This window comes from Arthrobotrys flagrans (assembly GCF_004000055.1).
Source record: "Arthrobotrys flagrans strain CBS H-5679 chromosome Unknown unitig_8, whole genome shotgun sequence".
NCBI classification, from domain to species: Eukaryota; Fungi; Ascomycota; class Orbiliomycetes; order Orbiliales; family Orbiliaceae; genus Arthrobotrys; species Arthrobotrys flagrans.
Genome location: NW_027137553.1, coordinates 4,802,211 through 4,825,709, shown reverse-complemented (window position 1 = coordinate 4,825,709; position 23,499 = coordinate 4,802,211). Strand labels below are relative to the sequence as shown.

General features: G+C 46.5%; 9 protein-coding genes across 9 annotated transcripts; 3 read left to right on the top strand and 6 right to left on the bottom strand.

Annotated features, from left to right (window-relative positions):
• Positions 1 to 94: 94 nt before the first annotated feature.
• Positions 95 to 1,458, bottom strand: DFL_007884 (uncharacterized protein; the record flags this gene model as incomplete). The annotated part of the gene is made up of 3 exons (XM_067637533.1): positions 95 to 1,047; positions 1,122 to 1,255; positions 1,340 to 1,458. The coding sequence occupies 3 exons, from the start codon at positions 1,456 to 1,458 to the stop codon at positions 95 to 97; spliced, it is 1,206 nt and encodes a 401-aa protein (XP_067489041.1).
• Positions 1,459 to 2,414: 956 nt separating this feature from the next.
• DFL_007883 (uncharacterized protein) lies at positions 2,415 to 3,797 on the top strand (the record flags this gene model as incomplete). Its single annotated transcript, XM_067637532.1, has 1 exon — positions 2,415 to 3,797. The coding sequence occupies one exon, from the start codon at positions 2,415 to 2,417 to the stop codon at positions 3,795 to 3,797; it is 1,383 nt and encodes a 460-aa protein (XP_067489040.1).
• Positions 3,798 to 4,609: 812 nt separating this feature from the next.
• DFL_007882 (uncharacterized protein) lies at positions 4,610 to 6,363 on the top strand (the record flags this gene model as incomplete). Its single annotated transcript, XM_067637531.1, has 3 exons — positions 4,610 to 4,777; positions 4,835 to 5,059; positions 5,116 to 6,363. The coding sequence occupies 3 exons, from the start codon at positions 4,610 to 4,612 to the stop codon at positions 6,361 to 6,363; spliced, it is 1,641 nt and encodes a 546-aa protein (XP_067489039.1).
• A 247-nt stretch (positions 6,364 to 6,610) lies between these two features.
• On the bottom strand, positions 6,611 to 10,051 carry DFL_007881 (uncharacterized protein; the record flags this gene model as incomplete). The annotated part of the gene is made up of 4 exons (XM_067637530.1): positions 6,611 to 7,734; positions 7,797 to 9,395; positions 9,534 to 9,732; positions 10,001 to 10,051. 4 exons carry the CDS (start codon positions 10,049 to 10,051, stop codon positions 6,611 to 6,613), a joined length of 2,973 nt encoding a protein of 990 aa, XP_067489038.1.
• Positions 10,052 to 12,086: 2,035 nt separating this feature from the next.
• Positions 12,087 to 12,446, top strand: DFL_007880 (uncharacterized protein; the record flags this gene model as incomplete). Its single annotated transcript, XM_067637529.1, has 3 exons — positions 12,087 to 12,089; positions 12,141 to 12,371; positions 12,423 to 12,446. The coding sequence occupies 3 exons, from the start codon at positions 12,087 to 12,089 to the stop codon at positions 12,444 to 12,446; spliced, it is 258 nt and encodes an 85-aa protein (XP_067489037.1).
• Positions 12,447 to 14,313: 1,867 nt separating this feature from the next.
• Positions 14,314 to 17,274, bottom strand: DFL_007879 (uncharacterized protein; the record flags this gene model as incomplete). The annotated part of the gene is made up of 4 exons (XM_067637527.1): positions 14,314 to 14,354; positions 14,418 to 15,810; positions 15,865 to 17,152; positions 17,252 to 17,274. The coding sequence occupies 4 exons, from the start codon at positions 17,272 to 17,274 to the stop codon at positions 14,314 to 14,316; spliced, it is 2,745 nt and encodes a 914-aa protein (XP_067489036.1).
• Positions 17,275 to 18,681: 1,407 nt separating this feature from the next.
• DFL_007878 (uncharacterized protein) lies at positions 18,682 to 19,122 on the bottom strand (the record flags this gene model as incomplete). The annotated part of the gene is made up of 2 exons (XM_067637526.1): positions 18,682 to 18,974; positions 19,062 to 19,122. 2 exons carry the CDS (start codon positions 19,120 to 19,122, stop codon positions 18,682 to 18,684), a joined length of 354 nt encoding a protein of 117 aa, XP_067489035.1.
• A 980-nt stretch (positions 19,123 to 20,102) lies between these two features.
• Positions 20,103 to 20,648, bottom strand: DFL_007877 (uncharacterized protein; the record flags this gene model as incomplete). Its single annotated transcript, XM_067637525.1, has 1 exon — positions 20,103 to 20,648. The coding sequence occupies one exon, from the start codon at positions 20,646 to 20,648 to the stop codon at positions 20,103 to 20,105; it is 546 nt and encodes a 181-aa protein (XP_067489034.1).
• A 138-nt stretch (positions 20,649 to 20,786) lies between these two features.
• DFL_007876 (uncharacterized protein) lies at positions 20,787 to 22,548 on the bottom strand (the record flags this gene model as incomplete). The annotated part of the gene is made up of 3 exons (XM_067637524.1): positions 20,787 to 21,511; positions 21,567 to 22,124; positions 22,197 to 22,548. 3 exons carry the CDS (start codon positions 22,546 to 22,548, stop codon positions 20,787 to 20,789), a joined length of 1,635 nt encoding a protein of 544 aa, XP_067489033.1.
• Between the last annotated feature and the right edge of the window lie 951 nt (positions 22,549 to 23,499).

The window sequence follows — 23,499 nt, the reverse complement described above, 5'->3', positions numbered from 1 at the left end:
CTCCTCGAGTCGACTCTCACCTACCATATTATATCGAGATTCTAGAGGTCTATATGTCCAAAAGACATAATACAAAACAGATATCTAGACAGCCTTACTTCCCACCCAATACCTTCTCAAACACCTTAATCAACCCCTCCACCTCCTCAATCGTATTATAAAATAGCAAACTAACCCTCACGATCCCTTCCTCCGGCTTCTCCAATCCGAACGAATCGACCAACCTCTTCGCGTAAACGTGTCCCCACCGAATACCATACCTCGAATCCTCCTTCTCCACTGCTTCAACGAGATCCTTACTCCCCCATCCTTTAACCGAAAAGCTCAATACGGGGACCCTCTTATCGCTGCTCGATTCCTTGGTTCCATAAAGTATTATATCGGGCCGACTAAGCACCCAATCAATGAATGTCTTTGAAAGTGCCTCCTCTTGCTTTTTAATCCTTTCCCATGTCTCAGATGTCAAAAAGTCGACGAGCAAGGGTAGTGAAGCCGTGAGTTCATAGTTCCCACCTGCTAGGTTCAACTTGTCGAACAAAGTCTCCTTCGGATTAAAAAAATGCGACAGGGGTGTAATATACTTCTGCGTGCGTGGGGCAGCATATAGAAGCGAAATATGCGGACCGTAGACTTTATACCAGCTGAACACAAAAAAGTCCACTCCAAGAGCTTTAACATCAATCTGACGATGCGGTGTAAATGCAACGCCGTCGATAGCTACAAGCGTCTCTGGATACTTCCCTTTAATAAAACTAGCATAACTCTTCACATCATGGATTGTTCCCGTGACATTGGAGCAATTTGTGAATGCTACTAAAGCAGTTTTTGAGGTAAGAAGAGGTTCGAGATCGGAGAGTTGGAGTGTCCATTCGTGGGATGGAGATGGTTTCCAGAATTTGATGGTATGGCCTTGGTTTTCGGCGAGGCGGAGCCAGGGTGCGATGTTGGTCTCGTGATCGGTGGCTGAGACGACGATTTCGCTACCGGGTGGGAATTTTAGGGCGGAGGAGAGGTTGTGGAGAAGTTGGGTTGAAGCGCTTCCGAGGACTGTATTTGGCCGAAATTCACATATCAGTATATATCGGTATATTCAGACTGATTTGAGATAAAACACTACTCACCAACCTCTCCAGGATCCGCGTTTATGAATTTGGCGGAAGCAAGAAGGCCGGCAGCGAATAGTTCGTTCGATTGTTTCCCAACGACATATGAAGCTCCGAGCTGGACGTTCGTATTGGATAAATAATGCTTAATACTAAGGTGCATGCGATAACCACATGTCAGCCATCCAATCGTCGGCCAAAATACCTTACAATTGTGAAAAGATGTGGACGCTTACGAGTCAATTACAACATCTAAAACCTGACTTCCACCAGCGTTGTCCATATAAGCCTGTCCGGTCCCCACAACCGCCGGGAAGCGGTTTCGAGTTTCAGTCGCCCAAGTAGTTTGTGCCATTGTTACGTTTTAGAGATTATATTCGACCAGAGTCAACCTTTCGGTTCTATTTAATTTGTAAGACAAATAGTATAAAGCTCCGCTGTCTGGCTATGCGTACAAGGGCGAGACAAAAGGATTCGGAGAAAAATATATAATCCGCTCACGAAGCGCGAAGCCTCTCAACAATAGGTAAGTAATTATTACGTTGGGAAGATATTCCGGAGGGGTAAGCAACGGCAATGCACGACGGCATTAACTCAATGTTACATGGCTTACGCCCTACAACATGTTAAACATATGCATGATAAGTACTTTCATGTTGCAACACTGAATTAAGAGGGGAATTGTGGGGCCCTGTCGCTGCATTGGCTTTTTGCCAAGAAAGAGGTTAACGGTATCGTTTGCGATCCAGTATGATTGGTTCGCTTGTGACAGTCTATCGATAGATTAGCTAACAGTTCGTATGAGGGGTCGAAGCTGCCGAGCTGCTTTGTAAGGACTTTAAGCTTTAATTAAGATTCAGAAAATGAATGAGGATTGATAGAAACGAGTGATAGCATAACTGGAAGGCAGTGGGAAATAATTCTATCTACATGACCCTAGATATAATAGTTCCATAGATCCAGGAATCAACTAAGCTAAGCTGGAGCATCAACTCCATATGCGTTATCTATGAGTAGGCGTTGGTAAGGCATAGCCTAAATTCGAAAACCTGGCCAAGTAAACGGTAGACTTGTCTAAAACGTGCAACTAGATTGGCACAACCTAATTCTAAGGTTACACTGAGATTGAATACCGAATCGAACCCTTCTCACAATAAGACACCTGTCCAGGATACAAAACGGGCTAGCCCAATCGCGATTGACTTCTTTTAGAACATCTGGGTACGAGTTTAATATTCGACTTAGCGCTCGAGGTACAATTAAAATCAATATACTATCTCTCGTTACCGTCAGAACTACCGAACTTCAAAGATGAGGATTTGCATTCTTCGGGCGGCACCAGGTCAGGGAGACGACACACACTATTCAGATATCGGATTGTTCACAGATAGACACACTTTCGAGCAGCGATTTATCAACAAAGACACCATCAAACCAGATTTGAATCTTGCAGCTGCTGAGAACTTTGATCTTTATTTCAACTTTCTACATTGGGCTTGGCACGGGAGCACTCACAAAGCGGCAGCGGTGCTTGCCGCAAAATATATCGAGTATTTGGCAATTCCGGTTATTGGTTTGCCTATCCGGATTCTGGAGCGATGCGATCTCGACACCTTTGGCCGCTTTATGCTTGAAAATGTCGACATCGATATCGGTCAGCTGCAGGAGGAAAATCTTATGGTGGGGCAGGAGTACTCATGCACAACCATAGAACTCGATAACACGCCAATACCTTTATCCCCGGTGCCGCAAATCGACACCGGAGTTCTTTCGAAGTTAGCCTCCAGAATATCGTCCCCCTCCAACTCAAGCCTATTCAATACAATCCAGAAACTCGCAGAAGATGCATTCTACGCGAACGACCTGCACGGCAGTTTCTGGTGTACTTTTCACTTTCGAGTCACCGTGGACGCAAAACCGGTTCTCGCAGGAATAAACCCCATGCCAAAGACGATCTTCCCATTCACCTCGGCACCTGAAGCTTGTGCTGTTCGCGAATCCTTCCCAGGAAGTTACCGGTCATTAATGCAGTCCCTGATAGCATCCTACTTTCTCAAACGAAATCGAAATTTCGAGGTTTTTCGTAAGATCGGGGAGGAGTATGATGAGGTTGCTCCGATATATGACGATGTAACCAAAGGGGTTTACTATGACGGCGTCAATACTATCCTCAAAAAATACAATTTTGACGGCATTGTCCTAGACGTCGCCTGCGGAACCGGTTTAGTAGCACGACTTCACGGTAATCCACATAATCTCAGCAGATTTATCGGAATGGAGCTATCATCACAAATGCGAACGGAATGTGTTCGCCACGGCCTATATAGCACCGTCCTTGTCGGTCCCATGCAGCGCTTATTAATCACCTACAAAGATCCCGTCGATCATATAATATGCATGGGAGCCTTTCATTTTCTTGACACCAATGAACTATCTTTGGTTCTATCCCGCGCGTTTCAGTTAGCAAGGCGCTCGGTTACATTTACGATTGATGAAATACCAAATTCTTATAAGAAAGCTCAAAGTACGAGGGGGCGTGAATATATGGCTGGATTTAATCATCTGGATGAAGTTGAGAGGTATGGCACACCGGTTGGTTGGAAGTTAGCTGATCGATGGCGGTATTTGGGATGGGCTTCGCCGACGACAGGGGATGAGGTCTATTCTAATGTATTTAGATTCGAGGCCTTGTGAGAGTGGGTCATCGATATAACTTGGAGGCTAGATTTCGAGAGTAAATTGAGTCCTTACTAAAGTTTCAAATAACACTCGGCACTCGGGAGAACATGGGATGCCAAAATATTTACACGTACAACCCGTCTCTTACTTGTCTTCTACAGGCCTAAAGTATAATGCTTAGATCTTAGAGTTCCATACGTCACACTACAGAGGAGAAAATCTTTCCCCTAGCTCTCCGGACAAATTACCAATAAATTGGCAAAGCGTATCTCCATAGCAGAGCGTGCAAATTAGAAATTCAATTGGAAATATATATCACCAAATACCCCCCGATACTTGTTCCCGTGTACGTGACACTAATTAAAGACCGAAAATTAAGAAGCTTTACGATAGCTCACTGATTAGCTATGGTAACTTGTACAAGCTACTTCGCCCAATACCAGGTTAAGATCTACAAGGCGTGGTAACAACGCGGGGACTTTATTGTTCCTCATTAGGTGTCAAACATAATGAATAGAACATCTTTGAAGATCGGATATCAACAACCATCCGATATGGTGTAGTGGTTAACATCGTTCGCTCTCAGGACTCCGGTTCATGACTGGTCCGAACAGCCCCGGGTTCGATTCCCGGTGTCGGAATTTTCTTTTTGCTTTTTGCCTGCATGATTTTCTACCATTTTTGGCCATCGAACAGTGACAAACAGCATGTGTTGACCCCAGCAACCCTTCGCACTCAACGAAGCAACTGGGAAAAAAACCACGTCGACCTCGCGTTCATGTTCAATCCCGCACTTGATTCCTCAAGTAAACGACAGACAAGAAAAGATGACTATCTTCACGAAGAATACCCCTTTCTTCGTATTCCTAATCGTCTTGGGTATAAGGCTTCAAAACGCCCTGACAATTTCCACGTTTTTCCAACCGGATGAATACTTCCAGTCCCTCGAGATCGCGGCAAGTCAGCGGGCTCCTAGTTCTGGATATGTGACTTGGGTATGTCATTCTACAAATTCTCCATCTAAGAATCTATCAATTGACACTGTCTCGTAGGAATGGCACCATGCGCTCCGGTCAGTGCTATATCCCCGAATCTTTCAGGGAGTGTACAGCCTCGTAGATACAATATCAAATGCATTGAACCTCTCCCCCGCAACGACTTCAGAGCTTCTCGTCGTCGCTCCAAAGATCGTGGGAGCTATAACCGCCGCCCTGGGCGATGTATATACCGGACTTCTGGCAAGGAAGATATACGGAAAGGAAGCAGGGACATATGCTGTGAGTTTACTTTCCTCCATAACCATATTAACACTGCTAACACCTTTACTTCCAAGTTACTATTAAGCCTCTTCAGCGCCTGGAATTGGTTCTGCTCCACCAGAACATTTTCAAACTGTCTTGAAACCACATTAACAATAATGGGAATGTACCACTGGCCCTGGAAATCCTACACCGCAACTTCCCTAACCTTCGCCACCATCTTCGCGTCTCTCTCATTCACAGTCCGTCCCACAAACGGTCTAATAACCTGGGCAATCGGTCCTCTGATCCTCCAACACCTCCCCACCTTCCCCCAACGCCTCCACGCCGTCCTCCACATCTCATTTATCAGCCTTATAATCCTCTCATTCAACGCCTTCATAGATTATACCTACTACAACCGTCTGACCCTCCCCTTCATTGAATTCTACCGTTTAAATGTTTCACAATCAATCTCCTCGTTTTATGGCACGAGTCCCTGGCATTATTATTATTCCCAGGGGTTGCCGTTATTACTCACTGGATATTTACCGTTGGCGATTTACTCCTTCTTTACCGGGTTGAATGATCCGTCAAGTTACTCGGCTACAACGCATTTAACGAGGTTGTTGGGGTTGGTACCTATTGCGTTTATGACGACGCAACATAAGGAAGTTAGGTTTTTGTACCCGCTTTTACCTATCTTCCATGTTTTGATGGCCGGGGTTGGTGTTCCGGGGTTACCAAAGAAGGGTACGAAACGGTGGACCTTTTGGGCGGTGATGGTGGGGGTAAATATCCCCATCGCTTATTACACGGGATATGTACACCAGCGTGGAGTGGTAGATGTAGTGCATTGGCTGCGGAAAGAGCATTACTCCGGCTCCAAAGGTGTAAGCCTAGGAGGCGCAAGAGTAGGATTTCTAATGCCCTGCCATTCTACACCGTTTGTAAGTTACATGTGGGATGCAGCAATGAAGGACGGAAGAACCAGCGCTTGGTTTTTAACATGCGAACCGCCTGTGGGGGTTCCAGTTGCAGAGAGGGAAGATTATGTAGACGAGGCGGATGAGTTTTATGATAACCCCACATATTTTTTGTACAGAAGGTTTGGATTACCGCCGTTAAGAGTGGATCTGGGTGAGAATGATGATAAGTTGGAAGGGACAACGCCGTGGCCTGATAAGTTAGTCACTTTTGAGGGCACCGCACAGTTCATCAAAAATGATTTAAGGATAGGAAGGGAAGAGGCGAGGTATGTGGAGTGTAAGAGGTTCTTCAATAGCCATTTTCACGACGATTGGAGGAGGAGAGGGGATGTCATCGTTTGGTGCTTGCGGTAGATACTTTAGTTTCTATAGTGAAAAGTATTCAACTTTGTAAAATATAAAGAGCTCGTGTATTCTTCCTTCCCCTCACAATCAAGTAGGTAGCATCTCACGTATAAAACCAGAAACCGCTATCCCAAACGCTTAATTCAACCCCATTGTGTACAGCCGTCTCAATGTTATAACTAGCAAGCTAAGCAAAAAACAACCCATTCGCACCCATAAAAGTCACAAAACGGCCCATAATGTACGACGTATCCCTTTACAAAATCTCACTAAACCGACTCGACCTCTTCTCCCGAGTACTATCCATCGACCCTCTCGAGCTTCCTCCCGCGGCGGCAGCGGGCATAATAGGGCCTTTCAGCTCTTCGATCGGCGTAGGTGGCTCGACCTGAGTAACAGGGGGTTCTGTCGACGTCTGTGGAACCGCTACACTGGTCCCTCCCTTGGCAAACTCTTCAAGCGACTTCTTAACCTTCCCTGAGAGTGTGCTCCCGAATGTATCCCTCCCTTCTTCTCCCGTACCGGCCGCAGCTACAGGTGGCCCCCCTTCTTCTCCAAAGGTCTTCTCTGCGACACCACCACTCTCAAGCGAAGAATCAGTACTTGTCGAGTATCTTCTGCTAGTTTCCGGAACAAAAGCCGGCATTACTAGTCCTTCATCCCCCAAACCAGGATTATACGTCGCAGACGTCAATCCCTTATACCTCGGCTCTGCAGTATACAGATCTCCAGAACTGGTACTCGGCGAGCCTGAATCCGCATATCTGGCTCTGGCAGCAACGCCACCAGTAGCATCAACAGGTTGCAATCCAGCTCCACCCACAAATACCGTTCCAGCAGGCTCCGCCTCATCGTCCGATGAAACTGCGCTGACCGTTCCCGCCAACGCTACGTCCCTCGTAGAATTCGGACGCTCGGGAGATGAAATCGATGAAATGCTTTGTTTGTCCGCAGGATTAAACTCATCGGCCTCAGCGACGTTAGGCATAGCTACCTCGCCGCCAACGACACCTTTCTCTTTTTTCTTTGTTCCAGGAACCCTCTTCGCAAGCCGTTTCTGAAGACCCCCAAACCATCCTTTCTCCCTCTTCGCCGCTTCGTGCATCTCTCGTTCGCGATCGACTCGGTCATGACCGGCCTGTGACATGGGACGTGGTTCGAGTTCTTCCATATCTGAGCCAGGGTCCGCTCCTACACCCGCATTTTCTCCAATGTTCGAGGTTTCAGCGGGTACAGGTATAGCAGCCGCTTTCTGGGTTTGCTTTTCAGCTCTCAATCGTTCCTTTTCTTCTCGTTGAGCTTTCTTGAGTTCCGCTTTTCGTTCACGCTCTTCTGTCTTCTCGGCCTCTCGCCGGGATTTCGCTGCTGCTTTCTCCAAGACTAGCACATATCACCAAGTCAGTATACCAACAACTTGCAACAAGAGAATAAAGGGTTCCCACCTTTCGCCTTCTTGGTCTCTGCCTTAACACCCGCAACCCTTTCTTGCTGAGCCTTTCTCTCCCGATCAGCTGTTTCCTTCTCAACCCTCAAAGCTTCAACTCTCGCCCGCTCCTTCTCCGCCTTCACATTGATTTCATCCAAGATCGGCTGTACATTCCCCCGTGCAATTCTCTCCAAATCCTCTTGATCATACCATAACCCTCCACCCATATTAATCTTGCCCTTCTTTTTCTCGCTTTCCTCCGCTCGTTTCCTTTCATACTCAGCACTCAACATCTTAGCTTTAGCATCCCACTCCGCTTGTAGATGTTTCGGCACACGCCCTTGGTCTTCAGCCACTTTAGTTTCCAAATCCTGCATTCGGGATTTTACGTTCCTTTCTGCAACAGCAAGGATGGTGAGGTAATCACGAGCTTGACGATCTTTATCGACTGAATCTATCTGTTTCGTAAGTTTTGCAGTATCGGATTTTATCTTCATAGAGCGGGCGTAATCGGTTGCATCGGGTTGGCGGCGAGGTGTGGCAGCAGTAGTGGTTGTCGCACCAGGCTTTGAGGGCCGTGCCGTCTTCGGTGCGCTGGATGGGGCGGTTGAAGAGCGGGCACGGGTAGTGGGTACCGTTCCACCAGCTTGCCAACTAGGCGGAAGACCAGATGCTTTACGAGCTCGATCGTGTTCTGCCTGAAGACGTGCAAGACGCTCGGATGCAGCTTTTCGAGCTGCTTCTTCAAGATGAGGGTAGTATTTTATCTGCCTTTCATCGCTATCTCCAGATATAACAGAATGTAAATCGCTAGATGCAGCAATAGAAGCCGCCTGTGTTGACGATTGTCGATTCAACTTCGGCTCTGCAGGTGCAATCTTCTTTGGTGATGTCGGAATATGTGAATAATAGCTGCCAGGTGGCATCGAAGTCCTCGATGATATATTCTGTTTTGTAGTATTACTGCTAGGAGGTGATTTGCTCATGCCCTTAGCCATGGATATGCTAGCTGCGCGAAGGATATCAGACATATTCTTATCAGTCTGCGATTGCGGAAGCGCTGATCTAGGTTGCGAAGCAGCAGAAAGTCGAGTTTGTGCATTCTGCGCTGCTAGGGCGTTAATCTTGTTAATATCGTAAGCAAGTGTAGGCGGTGACTTCGGAGCAGGTTTTGATATTTTTTTCGGCGAGTTTGCGATACCAGCTGCAGCGAGAGCATTTGCAGTTGATTGCGACGGCTGCGGAGGCCGCTTCGATTCAGGCATCGTATGTGCTCTTTGTCGTACACTTATTGCAGCTTGTGAAGCTGATTTTGAAGGAGTAGAGGGTCTCCAGATCTCTGGTGGTTTAGAGTCACCTGCTAGGAGAGCTGCAGCTGCTGCAGTGGGTAGCGGACCTGGATTCCAGGGTTCTGGGGACTTTATATTGTTTGCAAAAGATGCGGCTGCACCAGCTGCGGGCAAGCGATCCGGTTTCCACGACTCTGGGGACTTTGAATGTGAAGCGGCCAATAACGCAGCCTTACCAGCCGAGGCTTCGAGGTTTTGAACGCCACGCGAGGGGTAACTGGGGAGATCCTTTGGGTCTGCACGTTTTAAAAGTGGCGAGGTGGTGGCTTTTTTTGTGTCAGGTTAGTTAGCAAAATGTATGGCGAATAGAATGCGGTACTATGTAAGTACAGCATATGGGAAACATTGGGTATGCCACAAAAAAGTGGGTTCGATGCACGAAATGGAAAATTCGAAAAACGTACCAGGAGTACCGGGTCCACTGATAGTAGTGGAGTTCCCCCCTGTCTCAGTTGCTGCTGTCGCGTCACCATCCTTGGCGTCTTTGTTAGTCTTGCTACTCTCGTCGAGAAGAACCTGGTCGGACATGGGATTGTTCCACTCGGATCTCGGAGTCGAGAATATCAGGTCGTCGTCAATTGGCTGACGGGTTGTTGTAGATTTCTGCGGTGCGGGCAGGGAATGTTTAGCCTTATTCTGCCTTTTGTTACCATTATTACTGTGAACCGAAGAGCGAAGGCTCCGGTTCTGCATTGTCTGCGTTTTTGCATGGGAGAAATATGACATTGTGGATGTATAAATAAAATAGATAAGTAGATAGGGCAAAAGAAGTACCGGGAATAGTTAGATAGCTGCTGCACTGTACGTACTGCACTATCGGTATCGATAGACGAAGAGGAAACAACGGACACAAGGAAGTAAATGAACTTACTAAAGAAAGGTCAGAAGTATCCGGCAGGTCCAACGGTTTTGTACCAAACATGCTGGCGAAAAGTTTAGGGGTGAGGAGTTAAAAAGCCAAAGTATGGCAGTATGAACGAAAGAAGGTTAAGCTTTGAATTCAGGCTCGACGTTCTAAAACGGGCGAAGTCAAAGTCGCAGCTTTTCATGCAGTTCGTCGAAATGTGTTGTGGTGACGTTGCTGCCCTGCAGTCGATGCAACAGACGTCAACACTCGGTTTCCTTCTTCTTCCCCTCTTTCTCCCTTTCTGGATATAACGATGTATACGACAGTGATGTAAAGTACCCCGTAGATACCAAACTTCAATACCTTCTCCACAGACAAAAGGAGGGATACCGCGGTAAGTAACAAATATTTTCAAAGAGATGTCCAAGAGTCGACTCGCAAAAAGAGCGGAGTTTAGCAGAGGAAATCCCGTTCGCAGACGGGCGCTTGGGAGGAAACCCCAGTTCCATTTAAACCGACAGCATCGAACTTCCTAAACCTGCTTTTAGCTCGATCCCCCAGTGAAATCGCATCAATCTGGCCCCATTCCTCTTAACTTTTTCTTTTCTTTTCTTCTTCCTGAGCCCAGATCCATATCCAACCAGACTATCATCGTGTGTTCGTCCAGGTAACCGGTCTTGGGATGGGGCTTTTTCAGCCAAGTTTTACGTCATAGCCGTATTTCTCTAAGGGTCCCTTCAAAACCTTGCTCTTCATAATATGCGGGGGGCAAAATGATCCAATTCACGATCAATTGGATCAAAAAGATACCGCATGTGAAAATTTAACTCCAAGCGATTTACCAGTGGCTAGCCTTGAATCATTTTTCAGACGGGTCGACAGACAAGATTTTTACAAAAATATACATTTGAGAACAAGCCACGAAAACAATGTACTGACTGCTTGTAAACTCAGAGCTGGGGCTTTACAGGCAGACGCCACTCGCTTCACTTCAGGGCTTCTAAAAATCCATTTTGTAATGCCCTGAGACACATTGCAATAAGTACTTAGCCAACCTCTAGGCTAATTGTTTCCTGCTATCCCGCATTCCGATGGCGCGTAGACGCATCCGCAATTTTCGGTAAAGCACATATCTAACAATATATTGAACTCCTGATGAATCACGGTCCTATCCGATAGTATCTGAGTATATGAAAGAGAAGCAGGAACCCCCCCATTGTCTCACATGCGCATAACGCTAACCTTATCGACGAGCCTCAATCACCTCCCGCTATGCCTGCCATGACGTGAATGTATAAGACTTTTGGCGTCGACTGGGACCAGACATGGTGTTGCAACGTTGGTGGTAATGCACTCTCAACAGTAGGCTACGGAGCCCCTGTCTCGCGTTTAGTTAGCGCAGCTCTAGGGGCAGCTGTCGTGCGGGGAGTGCCCCTATATTGTGACCTTTCAGCGGTGTGTGACCATCCTTGTGCTTGTGGTGCACTGCCAGGCGTCGATGTGCGTTGTTGTAGCGTCGTTGATATTTTCCCTAGAGGAAGTCAGTCTCGTAACAAGGAGGAAGTGCGCAAAGAAGCCTGCAGCGCACTGAGTGATTATTATTATTTATTACTTTGATAACATAATGTAAAGGCTTGTGACGGAGCTCGAGAAGCTGTTTATGAAAGCCACTTGCTTCATTCTGGGTCTTCCGAATCTCCAGCTGGCTCCAACTTTCTGGCTTTCGTTTTGCATTGCTTTAAGTAGATACTTATAAACACAGCTTTACATTGGGGGCTGCTCCGGAGCAAAACAGGTCGTTTACAATTTGCTTCATTTCGGCCAAACCTCCCGTCCGAAGGATCTTGACATCGAAGTTACCATCTGAGTAGTCTCGAACCAGATCTTTGCGGCATGATCTCCAACTACTTGCAACAATATACGTCTATAGAATATCATTTAATTATATATATCTGCTCTTTTCCTTCAATCATTTCTGCGGCGGTCTAGCAACCGCGGTAAGGAGAAAGTGGTTCAAGTCTGCCATGTAATTTGTTGCATTTGTCATTCAACACGGGTTCCGGGATATACTTTTTACTGCGAACCACGCCTGCAGAAGATATATTGGTCAATGGTATGCCTTTCCCGAGAAATCGAGCGAATATTATACTGACGTTATTCCAAGATCTTGATTCTGGGAGCTGTCTGTTGCTTCATTCTTCTGAACCCGAAATACCAAGACTTGAAATACAGAACTTTCAGAACCTTAACCTTTGTTGGCACCGGACTATCTTGGATTGCGCTGCTCGTACATGGAGTAAGGCTGTTCGGCATCGAAAAGATGATGAAGCAGTTTGGCATGCCCTGTTATTTCCTCGAGAGACTATTGCTTGCAATTGGCGCAGCATTTTACGGGGTAAGCGTTCCTCGGTTCGGCAATTCGACCGTTGCTTATGCGTGATTACAGACTAGAATTCCAGAATCGAAGTAGCCTGGCAAGTTTGACATTTGGCTTTCATCACATCAGATCTTCCATGTGTTCGTGGTTTTTGCGACTGCAGTACATTGGGTAGGGATCATGTTGGCTTGCGACTATAATTACACGAATCGACAGTGTAAGGCGTAGAAGGTTAGAAACATACACACTAAGATTAACTTTACTCCTGAGGTATACGATTTTAGGCTAGAATAGTGCCAGCAAAACAGCATGTATTTAGCAACCATATTTCCATCCATCTAACCAAACTTTGGGCTGAGCACTTAATTTTTTTTTGCTCGACTACAAGTCGGGCCTAATCGAACCTACCAAATGTCAATTGCATTTTTATCCTAAACCCAGAAGCTTCTAAATTATAACTAATTGGTCGGATATAAGATTTACACTGTTGCACTTTATAGTGGACGGTGTTGAGTTTTATCAATAAACCCTATTTATATGGATTGTTGTAGGTTTTTAGAGAAGTAAATTCTGCCCGAAAATTTAAAGATTTTTAAATAAAACAAGTCATTTTGTGAACAATCATTCTTATTTCAAGTTCGGAATAATCTTTAATGTTGTACTTAGAAGTGCTTTTGTACTCTCGTGGATTTTTTAGGGTCTCTCCTTGCCGCTACATACAGTTTTGATATATTTAGTGTCGATAACCCACGGCTGCATATATCCGTCCACGTCAAAATGAGCGTTTGTCTGCATATTTCATCACAAGATTAATATAAAGCAACAACGATCACTACATGGTGGACTACCCATACAGCTGTTGACTGGAACTGCCCCAAGGGGCCCATGAGGATCAAATATGGACATCCCAGCAAACCTATCCACCGAACAACTAACAATAGTAAAGTCATTTCGTGACGATACCATACTATACCAAAAATATCTAAACAATCCTAATGACCACCGCCTTGTCCAACCCCACGATCATAATCAGAGAAACTATGTAATCTACAGTCCGTTATTCTATTTACAACAATCAAATCCCTGGTATATCGTAATTAACATCAATTGGAATATAACCAGCCTCTAACCCCCCACCCCCAATTTAACCCCCGAACAACGTTAACCATCACCACAAACGCACTCCACAGCTCTCGAGTCTACATCGGAAACCCCACCGCCAGATCCATCACTTCCAATGTCAGCATGAAGAACAGGGCCAAATCCTTTACGAACGTCCCCAAAAGTGTCCACCTACCGTCCATGAGTTCATAAATATGACCCGTAAGCCCATTCCTATCACCCTTCCCAGCCTATATATCTACTCAAAAATATATCCCTAGCCGAGGAAATCCTCGATCTTCTAGAATTCTATAATCTTCAGGTCTGGAAATACACCGAACTATCATCGGATGAGGCAGAACCGGATATCGCGATGATGACAGTTGATATGGAAAATAGGAGTGAGAATAGATATTTTAGCTTGGAAGCACAACATATCGGCTTGAAGTTGGGCATAGTAAAGCCCAAAATTAAAGTCTAGCGGCGATACGATATGGGCATGAGTGGACTCATGCTAGCGTTTTCATTAGTACATACGCTCGATTTGTCGTCACAAGCCTGCATGGGGCGTCCATAATGTGATCTCACGAAAGTTTAACCCCAGAGTCTATAACGATGTACCCCAACGTCTATTACCCTCAATAAATTGTCTAGATTGGATCGGAACTTTATGGGGGAAAGATAGTAACTTACAAAGAATATAAATCTATTCATTTTCATGCTTTATGCCATATCAAAATAATATGGTGTGGAATAGAAGAGAAGGAAAAGAACAACTGCAAGCACAAAAAAACAAGACCATGAAGAAAAAAGTGAACGCTTTTCTACACTCGCTTTCGCTCAGAACATTTCCTGTTGTTTACCTAAACTTCGATAGCTTGTTCAGGGCGGATATAAGACCTAGTCATTCTCAATTAGTACTGTCATCGACTGAGGTGATATATGGGAAAGATTTCAACTCACCAGCAACACCTTGCGTCAACGTCGCCGTCGCCTCCGTATTCCTCGTTCCCACACAAACAGTCGTGACATGCGCCACCTCCCTCTCAACCGCATACTCATTCGCCCATTTAAACAGCACTTCATCTTCCCTATCATCTCCCGCAATAAACAAGAAATCAGGCGTCCACCTCTCCACCTCTCCATTCTCTTCCGCACATACGATCTCAAGCACTTTTACCCCCGCGGTGGCTTTACTATGGTCACTAGGTTCGACAATAACTGCCTTTTCGAGTGGTACGGCGTGAACGTGCTGTATGCCTTCCATTGAGTCGTTGATGTGGTTGACGCATTCGGCGGCTTGACGAGATGCTAGGTTTTGGTCTTCGGCGGAGCCGGTGTGCCAGATGTAACTGCAATGTCTCTTCTCGATTGTGGTTCCTGGGGTTCGCTCTCTGTAGTATTCAAGAATTTCTTTGACGCTATCTTGCCATCCTAACATAGAAGCATCGATCATCTCGATCCAAGTGCCCGTGTTATGCGGGCGGATGAAGCAACCATTCTCAGCGATCAAACCAAGTCCGGAAACTAGCCTAAATGGCTTCTCTATATCCTCTGGTTTGCGAGATGACATCACATAAACAATATTCCTCGAATCGAGAAGAAGATCATTCAATGTGTCAATGACTCGTTGAGGGCTGCCCAAGATCATTCGGGTCGAGCTCGCGGACTGCACGAGAGTGCCTTCGTAATCAATCAAGAAGATCCTCTTATCGGCTCTAGCATATGCATCCCCCACGGCATTAATCGACAACCGCGGGATAGACATATTCCCACGACGTTGCTGCTCCAGCCACGCCTTCTGCTGGGTCGCCACGAACGATGTAACCCAATGCACACCGGTTTGGTGCATCACATCCCCATTTAACTTCTCCCAACGAGCTTTCTTCTCTTCAGGAGACATTTCAAGGGCTTGATACATCGCATCTGCACACTGACGGTAATCCCATGGATTGACACTGATATCAGATCCAGCAAATAACGCCGAAGATCCAGTGAATTCACTGAGAATGAGCGGAGAGTGGCGTTCATCTTGACAAAAGATGAATTCGTGAGAAGTGAGATTCATACCCTCGCGGAGCGAAGTGATAATTAACGCATCCGCGACGGTGAGGAGGGCAAGGTATTGTGAGAAGCTGATATCCTGGTGCAAGAACACCACAGGAGAGTGGCCGAAGGTTGCAAAGTTGGCATTAATTCTGGATACGATATCGAGGACCGTTGTCTGTAGTTCAACAAGCTCGGATGTGGAGAGTGCGACTTGGATAAGGGTGACCTTGCCGACCCACTCCGGGTGAGTGCGCAAGAAGAGCTCGTAAGAGAGAAGCTTTTGTCGAACACCACGAACGTGATCGAACTATCATCAAATGAGTATCTCCATCGACTCGAATCTAGAATGTCTGCAACCAACCTTATCTCTAGCGACCAAAATCTTTTGGCCCCCGTATCTCTCCAAAATGACCTTCACGAACTCATCCACCATCGGGTCCTCCCTTTCCTTGCTCAATCCGATCGGATCGATTCCAATAGCAGAGCTGACCACGTTCACAAACCTCTCCTCCAAATGTATCCCTACCGGCGTAGCTTCCACATACAACAACCGATTACAAGTCTGCAAAAAGTGCCTTGCATACTCCTCTGTCTGGAAACCGACAAGGTTGGCACCCAGCATTCCCTCCAACAACTGTTTTCTCACCGCCAAACATCTATACACCTCCGAAGACGGGAAAGCAACATGCAAAAAGAACCCGATACTCGCCTCGGGAATCTTATCGCGCACCATCTTCGGCACAAGCAATAAATGATAATCGTGCACCCAGATAGTATCCCCCTTCTTGTAATTCTTCACGATCGTATCCGCGAAAGCTTGGTTCAGAGCCACGTAATAAATCCATGAATGATCTTCATACGCCTTGCTCTTCGGGCTGTCAGGAATCTGGTAATGGAACACAGGCCACAAAATCTGCTTGCAAAAATGGTTATAGTGACCGTTAAAATCATTATCTTTGCAGAAGACAGCCAGTGACTCGTGTTCATCGCGCAATCGCTCCTCGATAGAAGATTTGATGCTATCCTCCAGAACGTCCGTAGGCATACCCACGGTACCGACCCAAGTCACTTCTTCAACACCGCCGGCTTCGAGCGCTGCGTTGACGGCATTACGGAGACCGCCATTTCCTCGTTCAGCCGGTTCGACGGTCCATTCGGCACTGGCAAAGAGTTGAGATTGGTCGGTGAGAGTCGCTTTTCGTTTGGGAATAGGAATTTGACGAGGAGCACCGGATACAGCTTGTAATTGATCAGCAGGTGCCGCAGCAACCTTTTTACTCTCCAGAATTCCTCTGGGTGGTGGGGAAGCAGCTCTGGAAGTCGGCTGAGTGAGTGCCCGCTTGAGTTTTGGGGGAATAGCACTATCCAGACCAGGTGAATTGACGGCAACACTGGCAGATGGACCAGGAGTCGTCGGTTTTGCGAAGAAGATCTCGTCAGCATTGTGGACGGGTGGGGTCGGGGGAGGCGACGGCTGGCGAGAACCAATACGGGATGCGAGGGACTGGATCAGGCCGCCTGAGGTATCAGCCCCGGTGTGGATTCGTAGGTTAGGAGCAGTACGTTGCGCAGCTGGAGGTGCAGGGACCGTTCGTCCACGATCTTCCTCTTTTTCTTGTACATGAAAATTAATCGTGTACGGGAGGTAGCTGTTATGGTAATCAAATATAGGTTGTTAGCCACGTTGGTTCCACAGTTTTGGCTTTTTGATAGTCAAAGACATCTGCACGGCCAGAGGATGTGCTTACAGGGATGCCACGAATAGCGTCATGTTGACGGACTTTTGTTTACACCGTCCTGAAGCTGCAGTAGGAGAGCGAGAGACGCTATTTGACGAAAAGAGCGGTCTGTTCCTTTGAGGTTTCCTGTCGGATGGGAGATATAAAACGAGGGAGAGAAGGTGAAGCTGTCAGCGAGGTCTTTTGAACTGCAAATTGTCTCGCAATAAAAAGGCTTTCTAGCTTTTGGCGGGGGCAGTTCGAACGGCTTTGTGTTGCACAGAAGTGACGTCGACGGCACACCAAAACTAGAACTAGAATTCCAACATGATACTGAAGCAAATGCAAATGTGATATGGCGGGATATGATACGATACTAACCTGCCCGGGATAACTCCAAAATACCTCTACTCCGACGGTACCTAAGTATTTATCGCGGGAGACCAACTTGTTCGAATTCGAATTCAGAGCTGACTTAATTTTGGCGCATGGCGTTATATTATATCTTCAGAATCCTACGATGCCTCCAATCCGATATATATATACCTCTGTGCCATGACTGGCAAGTTCTTCGAGTAGCTTTCTCTCCCGTACATGGGACGGATAAACTTAGGTCGAAACAAACTGAGGACTTTTTTTTTTTTTTTTTTTTTTTTTTTTTTTGATGCCGAAAAAAGCCTCATGACGAGGGTCCCCGTCTTCGGAAAACAAATGCAAAATGGCCCTCGATCGAAATTCGCAAAGAGATATCGCAGTTCCCGCCAGAAAGAATGTTTTGAATTCGGCCCTAATATGAAATCAGCATGGGTCCGACGGAGCGCATGAGGGACAGTCTCGCATTCCGACTGGGTAGATTTTTTCTTTAGTCCCTCTTTTATCTATCATATCTTTTCTTCCGTCAAGTCATGGCGGGGCTAATATCAATTCGATCGTGGCGAAGAGGTTAAAGTCGCTCAACGCGCGGGGCTATTCAAAATACCACGCACCACAAAGAAATCCCAGATATAGATCCCAGTAATTCTAGATATAGATGTCGCGTCAGATCTTTGGGATTGTATTAGGACTAAGGCCTAGAAAGGTACCTAAATTTAAACTGTAACCTATGTGATAAGAGATTAAAGCCTGCGATTTTATATCAATCGGTATGCGGGCGTGCATACCGAAGGCAAGACTTGAGGATACACTAGCCTCGAGACCGTACACGCGGATTCGAGAGTAGATACGGAGCCTCCAAATCTATTTGTATTATAACTGGATTTAAATGAATTAAGTTCAGGAAATAATATCAACCGTTCGCTAGACTCTGGGAGAATCATTCACGGTTTAAAAACTTAAGAATCTTTATTTTCTTTCTAAAGCGAGTATATATTTTTACAAATGGAGCTTATACATACGAGAAATCGAAATCACACGATCGATTGATATCCCCCAGAGCCAAATCCACATACCCCATCATGATATCAATGACAAGCCCTCCCGTACTTCCTCAACCTATGATAATTATACGGCAACGGCGCCAAAAACCCAGCCGACATGGAAACCACAGCCGCCACCCAAAACATCGGCGACTCGAACTGAACAGTCCCACCCGTAAGATGATAATCCACCATATTCTGCACCGTCTCCATAGTCAACATGCTAATCATACTCATTCCAGCGGCAGTTTTCGCAGCCGCAGGCCAAGGTAGTTTATCTCGGCCGTACTTTAATAGTACGGTTTCGAGGAGGAGGGACGTTGATAAGCCGGTAGCCACTTAACAGCAAATTAAAATGTCAGCCCACCGAAGGCCCTATTCCGTTACAATAATAGAAAGGGAAAGGGAAGAAAGCCTATACGTACTCGACACGGCCATAATCGTCCCAATCCCAATCTCCGGATGAAAAGCCTGTAAATACCACATCGCCGAAAAATCGCCCGCCGTACATCCGACCAAACACCGGAACGTATTAACCATAGCTCGATTCCATATGGGCCTTGATGACCAGAATCCAACTACGGGTGTTGGACTAGTCTTCGAGCATGCAGGTTTTGGAACACTTCTCTCACATTTCCATCTCTTCTGCAAAATTGGAGTTTTGATGCTGCAAATATTATGGAATATGTTCGCGGTCGCAGTTATGGGCTTTGAATTTAAAGAATTCCGATGGAGACTCGTACGCGATATTAACATTTTGAAGTCGGTTCGAATTCGTTGTCGAAAATTAGTGTTGAGTCTGTATGATATCGGCACCGCACTGAGTGCTATTCGATATCGATCGCCCAAAGGTGTCAATTGAGATCAAAAACACCTTCGTTTCAAATATATCTGAGCATATAGAGCCCCGACGAACGGAAACCGAGACGTCGAAATAAAAGAACTCCAGGTATGAACACGGGGCGTTCGAGTCAACGTTTGGAGTATTCCAGAGACGGAACATTCGGCCAAGAATCTAGACGTCAAAAATACGCACAAATGGCGCGCGTTGGCACCGGCCTGACACCGCACAAAACAGCCCGGCCGTTCCACTCTGTCTTACGAACGATATCATGAACCCTTGTAATGCAGTGTATGAATACACAAATACTAATGAAAGACAGAGGCACGGTCACAAACTCGAAAGGAATAATATTGCATACTAATACAATACAAACATTAATAGAAACGAATTACTGCAAAACCACCCAAGTAATGCACCACTAACGACGCTATCCAATGCAATAACTAGCTGTAAGATGACTCATCAAAAACTACCTCCCATATCTACAACAAAACCACAATCTTGAAAAAGCAAGATCATACAAAGAATAATAATTTACCGGATTTCAAAAAAAAAATGCAGATTATTTTATTTGACAAGAGTCGAAGGACTCATCCCATTTTTGATAATAAAAAATAAAATATCACCTAACCCTCCGCCGTTTCGCTGTATCCTGTGACTTCTCCGGCTCCTCCTCCTGACTGATCGATAGCTGCCGCTGTAGCCTCTCTCGGACATCATTAAGTTTTGGATACAACGAGCTCCCGGAACTTCTATGTCCATTCGACATGAATTCGATTAGCTCGAGTTCATCCGCCCATATCTGGCGAATGTCGACTCCGGGTTCGGGCGGACATCTTCGTCTTCGGGTTCTAAACGTTCTTCTTCTATTTAACTGCGGGGATGCTGAAATTGTTGGTAAAGGTTGAGAGTGTGACATGAATTCATCTAGATCCCCCTCATCTTCGTCTTCTGGTGGATCTGGTGGTGTACAAGATGGGGTCGATTCTGTTCTTCTAAGGGATGCGCGGGTAGCACTTGGCGCTGCAAGTAATCGCCGTCGGCGAGGTGTTGAGGGTGGAGTGTGGTAAGACGGTGAAGTTGATGGGTTTTGTTCAAATGTTGATTCGGGGACTGTTTGTGTATTCTGGGATTCGCATAGCAAGGGTTCGGATGCTGTTGTAAACATAGCTTGGGGTGTTGGTGATTGTGGACGTTGGGTGGGATCTTCTTGTGTAGACGATGGTGTGATATAACTAGAGATGTACTGGGACGACGGAATAGTAGAAATCTCGGAGTAGCGCCTCTTAAGAGACGCCGCCGCGTTTCAATTAGAAGGCCCAGCATCAGCGGGATCGTCGTTACCGCCAGAAAAGACGTTATTAGTAGGATATGGGACGCCGAACAAGTCATCCATAGCCGGTGCCCCGGGACTTGAGGGTGGAAAGGCGTCCGATGGGAATCGTAATAGTGGTGGCGGTGCCGCTGCTGTAGATGTTTGAGTCAGAGTGTCTGCGGCTTGGGTATTCGCGGGTTGAGAATCTGCCGGTTGAACGTTTGCAATCTGAGAGCTAGGAGCGTTATCTCTAACACCGCCCGTATGAGTGACCTGCGGTGGACGGGTTGGACGGGCCGGACGGGTTTCACGCCTCTCTTCCGCAGGGACTTCATCCCAGACATGGCTCAAACGAGCGCAGTGATCCGGATTATGTCTTTGTGTCCTACAATTCTTTCCGTACCAGCACCTTGACCGAGCATCCGTCCATCCGAGACGTTCGCGCTCCGAAATCAAGAAGTCCGTAAGATATCTATCGAACATGCCTGGAAGACAATTCTTGCAGACATATGAATCGGGCCTAACGGGGACTGTATATGCGCCAGGGATGCCCAAGGGGTATTTCTGGAACAACCATTCTCGAATTTCGTTCCCCAGTGATTGCCATGTGTGGTTATTGGCATCGGATTCTACCCACCGCCTCAACAAGTCCTGCTCAAAGGCATTGTTATTGAACAAAGCCCCGTAATTTGGACCTCCTGCATAGAGGGAAGTAACTATCAAAGCACAGATTAGTAACACCGAATCATGGTGTGTTAAGTTCGCACTGACCTCTCATGTTATGGAGGAACTCGGAATTGGGGTCGTTTGGGCAGGTTCCCCTTATGCCTCCACAGTATGTGACCCCGCAGCATGCACAATAGGCCGGTTTTAGAGCATCCCGTTGGGTATTAAATGGAACTTCGCTGCGACAAGAGGCACACTTCTTATGACCTTTGTATTCAATTTGCCAGTCATATGTACGGTCACCGTCGAAAATCGGGTTGCTGCAAGTATACAGCGGGTTCGCATTTTCTCCCTGTGGGCAGCACGGACAAGGTTCCCAGAGTTGCGGATACCTGACTTCATCATCCTCTTCTTCATCCTCATCGACCTCGTTATCATCATCGCCTGAGTCGGAATATCCATCACCAAAAGAAACTTCTTGTCCGGGCTTATAGACGCTTTGGAATCCATCCATATCTTCTTTCGAGAATCCCAGTTCCGGCTTTTCCTTGACCAACATATCGATTAAAGGTTTCAGGGCGAAGGCGTCTCGGCAACCTTGGATCTTGGCCCTACAAGACGGGCAAGAAGTCTTCTGACGGCCCCATGGGACAATACAGGAACCTATTCGGTCCAGTATCAGTGGATCCCCTCGGTGACAAGACCATATGGTTAGTAAAGTGAAGATTAACGTACCACAAAAGTTGTGCAGGCAGTTTAACAATGTGATTGGATCTTTGAATAATTCACAGCAGATGCTGCATGTCAGTTCCCTCTCCAGCTTGTCGTAAATAGTTTCGGCCTGTGCAGCCTGTGCAGCAGTGCTTCCGGCTGATGTCTTCGAAGCCTTGGCTTGTGCAATAAGAACCTCCATATTTTCAGAAAGCTGTCGCTTCAAAGGGTTGATAGGGTGAGCGGGTGCAGGTGTTCTTCGAGGATTTGTCGTATTGATATTATTGGTAGTTTGTGATGCTTGGCTTCCACCTGACGGATGAACAAACTCTGTGGATGGTTGAGAACCGGCAGCGGGGTCCTGTGAGGATGACATATTGAAATTGCACCGAGCTGACGAGGGCGTAGATATGGTGAAGTATAAATACACCGCTGGGAAGCTTCGAAGTGGCGATGTATTTGAAGTGGTTGGCGATGGGGAAATTATATCAAAAGAGTGGATCCTGCACTTTTGAATTTATTTGTTTTCGGCTGCCCGAGTCAGGAAAACTGTTAGTTTAAATTTGGGTCCTTTTCGCCCGTCGTCGTGGGATTTATATCTCGAAGCAGTCAACCCGGAATCTAAATATCGACCAATCCGGGACGGGACCTAAACCAGGGCAAAAGCGCGCGATGTGTCCGCGATTGAGGGGCAAAGGAACCAATAAGAGCCCCGCTTCGTGCGACGCTGAGTCACGAAACTTACACGTCCATCACATGGTATCCTGCTGAATTGGCAAATTAGGGATATCAAACGTCCCAAATGGAGGAAAACGGAGAGTCAAACGCGAGGGTGCCTGGTTAGCCTTGACAATGATGACTGCTTAGATAAGTGTCACGGTCCGCGTCATTTGCGGTGTCGAAATACATCCTGTCGGCAGCCTCAGGAGGTATCTCGATACTTTCTGCATGAGCGGAGTCCATGTTGCACCGGCTGACTAATGTCTCAGGATGCCAGCCGTCGGCGGGGTTTTCGTAGATGTGTTGAGCTGAGGTTGCGGTTTCATTTTGCAACATCTCAACTCATCTTTCAGGATCGAGTCAACTTGGCCACGGAAGGAACTTTTTGGCGAAACAGGTTTCTGGCGGCGGCCTATAAACAGGCTAAAACGCCCACCTCAAACAAAAGTTTTTATATAACGGCCAGGTCTAATACCACGCTAACTAATACGCACGAGAACAATGCAAACCAAAAAAGGCAAAATTCAAAAAGGATTCGAGGCTAATCCAGAACAATCCTGAGGGATGATCGGAACAAAAATACGCAATACGAACGGAGAACAGCCAA